At 38.0% G+C, this 11,255-nt stretch overlaps 1 protein-coding gene across 1 annotated transcript; it reads left to right on the top strand.

The window, feature by feature from the left end:
* The first annotated feature begins 2,158 nt into the window (after positions 1-2,158).
* rab38a (RAB38a, member RAS oncogene family) lies at positions 2,159-10,555 on the top strand. The gene is made up of 3 exons (XM_077207089.1): positions 2,159-2,689; positions 5,576-5,856; positions 9,699-10,555. The coding sequence occupies exons 1-3, from the start codon at positions 2,488-2,490 to the stop codon at positions 9,849-9,851; spliced, it is 636 nt and encodes a 211-aa protein (XP_077063204.1). The 5' UTR covers positions 2,159-2,487; the 3' UTR covers positions 9,852-10,555.
* The last annotated feature ends 700 nt before the right edge of the window (positions 10,556-11,255 follow it).

Here is an 11,255-nt window from a genome sequence, read left to right as displayed (position 1 = left end):
ACCTCCACAATGGTTTCATAGGTGCAGCTGGAACAATCATTTATAAAACGCATTAAACTTTAGTTTACAAAGACGTGAAACTCACAGAGTGGTCTGGGTGTGCACTGATATGCTCACACAAAAATCGCTGCAAAAGATGCTTTCCAACAGGTGTTTTGCCATTCGTTGTAAAACTGTGGACCTATTTTTCAAACGCCTCACAACCGGACATTCCTCCGTTGAGAGCTTTAATAATAGACACTCCAGCCCAGTTGGTGGCGATAATGCACCTTTGCAAATGTTTGGATAGCGTAGCCTACGATACCGCGACTGCATAACTACAGAAAGAATACAAACAACCCCGTTTTCGTTTCTGTCGGCGGAGTAATAACGTACCTCACAGAACATCCAATACAAGTCAACGGAGTTGGACAAAAACTGCGATAAAACCTGTTGGAAAGTATCTTTTGTAGCGATTTTTGTGTGAGCCTAGCAGTGAACACCCCAGACCACTCGGTGAGTTTCACGTCTTTGTAAACTAAAGTTTTATGAATGATTGTTCAAGCTGCACCTATGAAACCATTGTCGAGGTGCTGCTACCACAGAAACCGAAAATTCTCGGGACAGCAGCATTTGTCCAAATTTCAATCTTAACCGTTCTATTTCATCAGAAACGATCTTAAAACAGGGCTTTAAGTGTAAAATACTGAACTTGTCCTTTAAAGATTCTTTTATGAATTATTAGAATATAGGCTTTGTCGAGAGTCACGTGAACAAACCGGAAAATGGGTCTCATTGCATCCGCTTGTCAGAGAAAGTGTTAACAGCAGTATGAATGATAGTCTATGGATTTTTTTTTAATCCGCTAACCTAGCTAGTTTTTATTGGAGTGTTATTCAATTTTAATATCCAAATGACAGTGATAAGATGAAAAATAAGCTCTTAGATATCAATCTGCATATGCGATGGACATTGGTTATGCTCCTCTTTAAGTAGCTCCTTTTAAAGCATCTTGAGAAAAACCGCTCTAGGCTATATCTAGCGGAGCGCAGACAAAAGACCCTTATCGGGAAGCGATGCAACCCTTGTTATGCCCGGTACACTTTTGGGCTTTCCCAGATGAAAGATGACCAGTCGTGGCGAAACAGTGGTCTTACAGTGAGAGAGGTTCAAAGAACAAGGCATGATCATCTCACAGTGTGACAGTGATACTGACTAGCCAATAAAAATGCAACATGAAATGTCGTATTGATCAACACGACACTGCGCTAAAACTTAAAACTACTTCCCTCAAGCTCCATTTGCAAAATTGGCATGCCAAGGTGGCCTCTTTTCCCTGGCCATGACTGTTTTGCTTTATTCTCTCTTTTTTCAGCGCACTTAAAAACCACAATTGCCAAAATGTGATTAATCTTACTCTGTTTTTACCACTAGCTCATGCCGATGACCTTTTATTCTTTATGATGACATCATATAAAGTCTACATACATGTCGTACCCAAGTTTATTAGATCAGTGTTGTACAGTGTGATTTGTAACGTTCTTATACGGATTGCCGAATGCACAACATAACCCCCATTGGTGTCCGGGATGCCATGAGCCTGGACACTATAGTGCACTCAATGAGTTATTAAACGTTTAGCTTAAATGTGTAATATAAATGAACAGCAGTTGAGATTTTACTCTAAACTTATTCTCAATTGGATCCGGAAATGGTATTTGTTACGTTACGAACAGCTTACATGATCTCTCTGGGAAGACCACTTGTTTAGAGCTTAAAGGACGCTAGCTTCAGAATTTGGTTTTGAGGAGGCGTTACATGAATTATAATTTCTCAGTTTACATGTATTGATAAACGGCACAATCTCTAACCACTCTTGTGGTAAGAAGATCCATGTAAATTTACTATGATTGCAACCGATTACAAAAATGTACTGTGTTGATACCACCATGGTACTGAATAATTACTAAATGTCCTACTCAAAAAATACCATGGTACTATGACATTATGTCCAAAAGCATCCGTTTATTTAACTGATAACAGCTTGTTTAACAGTCAGTAGACATGGTATATTTTAGGGTAGTAGCCGGTACAAACTTATAATATGGCCTACACTTCAGTCTTTCCACATTTAAAGACTCTTTGCACTATAATTAGTGTAAAAAACTAGTCAGTTATTGGGGGCATAGACGGTCCTCACACCCTTACAAACATTTATCAGGATCATTTCAGAGCATTTGTAAGTTTTGATGCTTTTTCTTAGTGTCCAGTCTAACTTTAGTAGTACCTAACTATTATCTTTTTATTTTATTTTTTAGAAAACTATACTTACCATTCTGAATTTCTTAAGTTTATCCAGGCTCTTCTCGACCCCTCACGTCTCTGGTCTCATGCTCGACTGACGAGTCACAAGTTTGAACTTTTCTCTCCGCGGGGCGTTTCTTTCTCTTCCCTCAGAGTCTTACTGAAGATCACACGCGTCCATGTTCGGCTCCATCTCACACAACCATGCAGAACCATCACCTGAAGGAACACCTGTATAAAATCCTGGTGATCGGGGATCTAGGTGTGGGGAAAACCAGCATCATCAAGCGCTACGTGCACCAGAACTTCTCACCAAACTACCGCGCGACGATCGGCGTGGATTTCGCGCTCAAAGTCCTGAACCTCGAGCAGGAGACCGTCCGACTGCAGCTCTGGGACATAGCCGGTAATTTTTAATTATTTTTAATTTCATTGAATGATTTACTCTTTTCTTCTGGGACAAAGTTTGTTTAAAATTAATTTAAATCACACAATATATTAATATAAATTGTATTTATTTATATAGTAGGCTAAAATGTAGGCCATAGGCTATTTATTATGTGCGTGATTTAAAAAGAAAATGTTTTTATTTTTGACTTGTCACAGAAAGATGTGAAGAACTTATATAATATTTTCTGCGTATTATAGATAAACAGACAAATTATTTATACACAATTAAAGGCACTTTATAATATTTTGGTCTAATATTGCTATGTGGGCCAATCGTATTCAAATATGTTGTAATCTAATTACGATGCCGCATTGTTTTATTCAAGTCTCTTTTGAATAACTTTCCTCACGCGCGAGCGCGCGCTCTGCGCGGTCATGTGTTCGCCGCTCATGTGAGGGAGATTTTCAAAAGAAGGAATACAGGAACGTCATTGTAAATGGGAGATGAAATGCACAGGGACATCAGACAGGACCATGATTTGTCATTGTGAAATCGTTCACGGTAGAAAGTAATGTAATTCAAATGTATTTGTAGTAGCCTTTCACAATAGCCTACACATTGTTGTAAAGCAGCTTTACAGAAAAAAATATTATGCTATGTTGACCTTTTAATCATACATCTTAAGTTCCCTTGTAGTCAATCATTTTATCCCCTAAAACTCTTATTTGATTTAAATGTTTTTCCTGTAATAATAGCTTGAATGTCACTCATGGGTGTAACCATGTGCAGGCCAAATTACCTTATTTTAAAACTTTTATTATAATTTACATTAATATTAACATTACAAACTACAAATTAATTTTCAAGAAATCTAGAAAAAAATCACACTGCTCTGTGAAAACTGTATTTTACAGTGAAAAGACTTTATTAAAGTCCCCCTGTTGTCGATCATTTTATCCCTTAAAACTCATCTTTGATCATCAAAATTACATATTTAAATTACAAAAATTCTCCATGCCTTAAAATAGCTTGAATGTAACTCTATACCCTTGCCCCATTTAGTGAACGCATTCTGTGAATATGCAAATGACCCCCGCCTCCACTCACTCACAGCGGCTCAGAGATCCACTCGTTGACGATCACATGTTGATCTGATTGGTTACAAGGTAGTTTGTGACGTCAGAAACACCAACGATTTCAAACCGTGTTTTTGAGACTGTCTTTGGTTCACTGCAGTGTTAAAGGGGTCATATAAGGCCATTTTTGTACAAGTTAATATGAATCTTTAGGGTCTAAATGAAAACTTTGTAATATACTTTTATTAAAAATTCTCATTAGTATTGTAAGAAAACACTCATTTTACCTGGTCAAAAACAGCTCTGTTTCAGTGCATATGCCTTTAAATGAAAATGAGCTTTGCTCACTCCGCCTCTGAACTCAGTGGATTGTTGCCTTGACAACAGTTGAGGGTATATTTTGCAACAAGAATGGCAGCGGGAGTCTCCGAGGACACATCTGCGCAAACATAAAAGCATTCACGTTAATCGTTGGGAATGTTCCCTTCAAAAATAAAACTCAGCCACTGCGTCTTCAGCGGTTTAGGAACATTAAAATGACTGCTGTGTTTATTATTACAGCCAAGAACAGAACACCACAACCGTTTAGACGCCATTCTGCTCCAGTGTATCAACAATGGCGGACTATGATGACAGGTCGCTCAGGGGTGCGTTTCCCAAAGGCATCGTTGGCCAACTATGATCGCAATTTCGATTGAACTCTATTGGTAACGACGGAACTTGCGACCATAGTTGGCTTTGGGAAACGCAACCCAGGGCGGGTCTGTGTTGAAACACTGCAGTCCATTATCAATTGTGGGAGGGGCTTCCGATCTAGTGACGTCACAAGATCGCACGGCTCAATTTGAGTCAGGGGAAAACATATAAGGAGATTAAAACAAAAACACTGGATGGATTTTTATCATTATATGATGGTTGTGTACAGGCACTGCCAACACACATTTCAGTACAATCAACTTGTAAAAGTGCATGTACCATTAAATGACCCCTTTAAAGAGAAAATACTCAGCAATGGTGTTGACTTATGAGTTTGCACATGGTTTGTTTTAAAGCATCACAAATAAAAAATATTAAAACCTTGATTTTCACCATTGGGGGACTTTAAATTTGTAAAATAATGTTTTCTTTAATATTTTTTTACTAGGGGTGTCTCGATTATGATTTTTCATGGCGGAATCCAATTTTTTATAAGCAAATTCCGATACAGGTTGCCGTTTTTTTTCAGATTTATTTGTTGTTCATTTGCACTATAATAAAAACAAAAAAAATATCTGAAGCCATTTGGAATTAGAAGCAACCACTACATATGAATCATGATGCAAACAATGATGCTGCTACACATGTAGAATGAGCAGTTGTTTTTTAATTTAAATTAGATTGTATAATTTCAAGATTTAACGCAAAAACAGAGTGTTCTGACTTTTGTTTTGTGGTGTTCTGCTTCAGTGTTTCTCAGACTTCACTCCAGTAACTTCTGACACTAATCCTGAGCATTGAGTCGTGGCCCAGATCAGAGCTTTAAGTTCAACGGCGTGAGGCTGGAGCTCAGTGGAGTTGATCAATATGAGCTGCTGGAATGTGCTTTTCCTCATTAATGATATCCAGGGTTTAGCTCGGACCCGTGGAAAATGTGTACAAGAATCCCAAAGTGCGATCACATGGATCAGGGAGAAAAAAAAGACTGAAATCCTCTCAAATTCACCTAAGGCTTCAACTGATAATAAACATCTCATTGTTGTATTTGTAGTCAGTGAATGTGTGTATAAGTTTGTTACAGAAGACTGTGTCTCTCATGTGGTTTCTTCCGACTCCATCGCTTCCACAGGCCAGGAGCGTTTCGGGAACATGACGCGGGTTTATTATCGAGAGGCCATGGGAGCTTTCATCGTTTTTGACGTCACGCGGCCGTCGTCGTTCGAGGCGGTAACGAAATGGAAGGAGGATCTCGACGCCAAGCTGAGTTTATCCAACGGGAAACACGTGGCGGCCGTGTTGCTCGCCAACAAGTGCGATCAGGGCAGAGACGTCCTCACCAACAACGGCATCAAGATGGAGCAGTTCTGCCAGGAGAACGGCTTCGTGGGATGGTTTGAAACTTCAGCCAAGGTAACGAACATCTGAAGAGCTTATTTATAGACAGCTGATAATGATACAAACACTGATTTGAGATGATTCAAGATCAATGTGTACAGAGGTTAATTAGGATATCTAGTTTCTATTCTGTTTGTGGCTTAATTGAAAGACTCATTTATATCACACAGCGCACACTCATTGGGTCAAGAATCTCAGACATTGTTTATTCACCAAAAAATGAAGTCCTGTCATCATTTACTCATCCTCATGTCATTTCAAACCTTTCGGACACATGGAGAAGCTTATGAATGTGCAAACTCCTTAAAAGGTTAGTTCACCCAAAAATGAAAATTATGCTATAATTCACTCACTCTCAGGCCATCTTAGGTGTAAATGACTTTCTTCTTTCAGCCAAACACAATCAGAGTTATATTAAAATATATCCTGGCTCTTCCAAGCTTCATAATTGGAGTTAATGAATAGTTGATAAAGTTATAAATATGGATATTTTTCTTACACAAACGCATCGCTTCACTTCAGAAGGCCTTTATTAAACCCCTGGGTGTCATAAGGTTACTTTTATGATGGATGGATGCGCTTTTTGGGCTTCAAAATGTAAGTTACCATTCACTCCCATTATATAGCTTAGATGAGTCAGGATATTTTTTTATATAACTCTAATTGTGTTTGGCTGAAAGAAGAATGTCATATACACCTAGGATGACTTGAGGGTTGGTAAATTATGGAATCATTTTTGGGTGAACTATCCCTTTAAATGACAAGAAAGGTTCAAAAATGCTGTATGTAATATTTTTTTAATGTAGTAAAGTTAGAAATTTAGGAAACATGCTAAGTTTGATTCTCTGAAAAACAATTCTACAGCCAGTTATTCTGCTTTGAAATGTGTTTTCTGTGTTGGAATGTCTGTTTTTGTTTTGGTGTGTGTGACTCCGCCCACTGCCACTTTAACCAATAGTATTTCAACACCCCTGGTTGCCAGTTGGCAGAAAACACTGTGATGGAAGCCAGCAAACAAACTGGGTCAGAGATCGCAGATTCATTACAAACTTAAAAAGCTGCAGCATCCATAGAAAAAGCTCTATGAACAGAGGCATATTAAAACATGAGTAAATCAACTCAACCTGCAGTTTACGGCTCGTCGCCTTTCATTGTCAATTGCGCTTTTTTCATGTTAAACCTCCTAAATCTGGCAACTCTCGTGAGCGTTGAGTCTGAGGAGGAGGGGGAAAACAACTCTCTTCAATATTTTGAATTTGGACCTCAGTTCCCATTTCAACCACTAGCTGTCAATATTACACACTGCACCTTTAAGTATTTAAACTAAAATACTGTTTAAAACGTTTGGGATTGGTAAATTTTTTTTTAATGTTTTTGAAAGAAGTCTCTTCTGCTAACCATGGCTGCATTTATATGAAAATAAAAAATACAAGTACAGTAAAAACAGTAATATTGTGAAATATTATTATGCTACAATTTAAAACATGTCTTCTATGTTAATATATTGTAAAATGTAATTTATTCCTGTGATCAAAACTGAATTTTCAGCATCATTACTCCAGTCTTCAGTGTCACATGATCCTTCAGAAATCAGTAGCTTATAATATGATGATTTGCAGCTTAAAGGGTAACTAAACCCCTGGTCAGAGCCTGACTCCACCGACTGGCAATATTTGAAAAATGCTGGAAAAGTGGGCGTGCACCTGAGACCCGCAGTGAGGGATTAATTGACAGCTGTTGTCAAACTCGTTAAAATGGAGAGCAACTGGAGTGACGCAAGTAGCTTTGCAACAGAGCGTCATTTGAAGTCTTCTTCCCCACCTTCACCTGATTTTTCTGCCTTTTAAGAGGACCAAATCTGAGGGTGTGCTCATATTTCGGCTTTTACAAAAGTCCTGAGGGAAACTTAATCGATGATGGTCACCCTGTCTGCCGAAGATGCACAGAAAAAAGTCACTGCAATACACTTCAAAATGTTGTTTTGAGTTTAAATATTTTATCTCACTCACTTGAAATGAACGTGAAGCTTCCACAAAGAAAAGTTTGCATGTTTTAAATCTTACCTGTTTATAAATCCATTTTGTACAGCGTACAAAACAATCGTCCAGACAAGATGATCACAATATTATCAAACTCTGTTAACAATAAATTAACTCTGATTTCATTTTCAATACAATCAAAAACGGAGACGCAAGACGGCATGTTGTATTTGAATGAAACGAGAGAGCGCGCCCGTTGTGATGCATGGATTTGCGCTGTGTTATGCGTTGCTATTGACGACGGTCAGAAGGAAATGCCACAGAATAGAATCTTGCCTTAAAAAGTGATTAGAGCTGCTGGTTTTTATTTGTTGTTTGTTGATTTTTAAATATAAATTATCCTGATCGTCTTCAATAGGCCTACTCGTAATTCCAACTCCTGACTCGCTACAGTAGTTTTGACGGAACCAGATGCTTTTATACCAGGGGCTGCCAAGGGCGTGGTGAGCTCGCAGCAAGGGCGTGACAGAGTGACGTCATAGAGTACCCTACGTCACAGAGTACCCTACGTCACAGAGTACCCTACGTCACAGAGTACCCTACGTCACAGAGTACCCTACGTCACAGAGTACCCTACGTCACAGAGTACCCTACGTCACAGAGTACCCTACGTCACAGAGTACCCCTACGTCACAGAGTACCCTACGTCACAGAGTACCCTACGTCACAGAGTACCCTACGTCACAGAGTACCCTACGTCACAGAGTACCCTACGTCACAGAGTACCCTACGTCACAGAGTACCCTACGTCACAGAGTACCCTACGTCACAGAGTACCCCTACGTCACAGAGTACCCCTACGTCACAGAGTACCCCTACGTCACAGAGTACCCTACGTCACAGAGTACCCTACGTCACAGAGTACCCCTGAGTCACAGAGTACCCCTACGTCACAGAGTACCCTACGTCACAGAGTACCCTACGTCACAGAGTACCCCTACGTCACAGAGTACCCTACGTCACAGAGTACCCTACGTCACAGAGTACCCCTACGTCACAGAGTACCCCTACGTCACAGAGTACCCTACGTCACAGAGTACCCTACGTCACAGAGTACCCCTACGTCACAGAGTACCCCTAATTCAGGAGATTTCCGTGTAACCTGAAGAGGGCAGCACTCATACGTTTTACACCATATATTTGAAAATTAAAACACTTTATACCCAAATGTCAAAAAAATTACTTAAATCAATGAACAGCATTTATGAAGCTCCATTCTTACAGATCATTAACTAAAAAAGTATTTTTAGTGTTTAGTTACCCTTTAAAAGAGATTTATTATTATTATCAATGTTTAAAACGTTTTTTCTGCTTTGTATTTGTGTGGAAACCATGATGCATTTTATTTTTCAGGATTCTTTGCCGAACAGAATGTTCAAAAGAGCAGCATTTATTTCAAATAAAAATCTTTTGTAGAATATAACTGTCACTTTCGATCAATTTAAATGCGTCCTTGCTCCGTAAAAAGTATTTAAAAAATCCTTTGACCGGCAAAGTGAGTGAGCTGAAACGCTGTTAAATTCTTCCTTTTGTGCTCCATTGATGAAAAGAAGTCTTTGGAAAGGCTCGAGGTTGAATAAATGGTGACAGAACTTGAACTATCCGTTTGCTGTCTGACCTTCCAGGCTGTTTTACGGATGATCATGTGTAGCGAATCGGGTGTGAGAAGTGTGATTGTCTCATCAACACTTTCTGCTGACTCACAGTTCTTCTGCTACAGTGTGTCATGATGACTCATGAATATTCACCAGCTAATTAATGTAGTCACAGGCAGAGACAAGGTGTGTGAAGACTCTCTCTCTCTCTCTCTCTCTCTAGGAGAATATTAATATAGATGAGGCGGCACACTGCCTGGTGAAGCACATTATATGTAATGAGAAGGATCTGTTGCAGTCCGAGGTTTCAGAAATCATCTCTCCGCAGCAGGAGCCCACCCGAGGAGGAACATGCTCAGCGTGTTTCAGGTCCTGAAGTCCTGAAATCCAGACCGGACGTCCCAGAGGAACTCTCTTCCCGTTCTCACATCTCGTTCTTCTCTTCTCACATCTCATTCATGTCTCCTCTCGTTTATCCGTGTCAGCAACCCTGCCGCCACCATGTCTCGGTTTCCATGGTAACAGACTTATCGAACACTCTGCATAGCAGAAAATGTTTCAGGAGAAAGAGGCGGCGGTGAGAATTCACGAGAAGTTCCTGCTGAATCGTCAGGAAGACCAGTTTGAGCATCTGAGGTTCCTTCATTTCATTCACATTTTACTGCTTAGCTTTTAATTCATTAGTTTTATTGTCCTACCGAAAATGGCTGAATAGGCAAAACCAACTAATTAAAAACATTTTATTTTTTGGCCACTGAGCAGAGTGAAACTTAATATTTTGCTACTAATGAATTGTGTATGCTGGTGTTAAAAATATTGATGAATATAAATATTGCTGGTGTGCTCAACACGTGCGGTTACACGGATGATTCTAAAATGTTCTTATTTAGAATGTGTCATTTGTTTTAAACACTACAGTGCCATCAACCGGCAACATTTGTTCTTTTTATTTATCAAGTGTCACATTCATATATATTTTAACAGAGAATATGAGGTGATGTCGTGTAAATACCCCTGTATTACCCAGTATACAGCAAAACGGTTCAGAGTTAAAGTATTAATAAACAATATTTACTCAAGTGTTTACGTGTTCCCTCTACGCTTGTATTTCTGGGATTTAAATTTGTTCATGTTCAATGTAATGTAGGGCCCTATGAAATACGTTTTATTTTTTCCCACATTCTGTTTAAATTTTTTCTAAATTCTGTTTTTCCGTAAAAAAAAAAATCCAAATTAGTTTATATATAATGTATATATATATATATATATATATATATATATATATATATATATATATATATTTTAGTTTATATAAAAATATATATATATTTGTTTTACTCTATTTTAATTGTTAAATACAATTTTAGTAAAAAAAATATATCAAAAAGCATTTAACAACAATTTATTCAAAGTTTAACAAATATTACATGTTTAGGGCCCTATGAAATACATTTTATTTCCTTTTTATTAATTTTTACCAAATTCTGTGTTACCGGTTTAAATTTTTTAGATTCCATTTTAATGGTTTAATTAAATTGAAATAATCAAAAAGTATGTCTAATTAATTGAATTCATAAAAAAAAAAATCCAGAAATGTGTGTATTTTATTTTTTAAGCCAATGCTGGTTAAACACTTAACCCTCTGCTGTTCGTGTGTCGGTCAAAAATATACTATATTTTAGTTTGATAATATTCTTTATTTTATTTTATATTACTAAATTTTATTTATTCAGTAGTTATTATCCATTTATTAACTTTTTGAGCATGGACCTGAAAATGA

The sequence above is a fragment of the Siphateles boraxobius genome, unplaced genomic scaffold (genome assembly GCF_051911475.1).
Source record: "Siphateles boraxobius isolate OS27281-9 unplaced genomic scaffold, OSU_SipBor_1 6, whole genome shotgun sequence".
Taxonomy (NCBI): Eukaryota; Metazoa; Chordata; class Actinopteri; order Cypriniformes; family Leuciscidae; genus Siphateles; species Siphateles boraxobius.
This window is presented reverse-complemented; position numbering and strand designations above follow the sequence as displayed.

Coding starts and splice junctions, on each gene's coding strand:
- rab38a (XM_077207089.1), top strand. CDS start 2,488: ATGCAGAACCATCACCTGAAGGAACACCTGTATAAAATCCTGGTGATC. Junction 2,690..5,575: donor GCAGCTCTGGGACATAGCCG/GTAATTTTTAAT, acceptor TCGCTTCCACAG/GCCAGGAGCGTTTCGGGAAC. Junction 5,857..9,698: donor GGTTTGAAACTTCAGCCAAG/GTAACGAACATC, acceptor CTCTCTCTCTAG/GAGAATATTAATATAGATGA.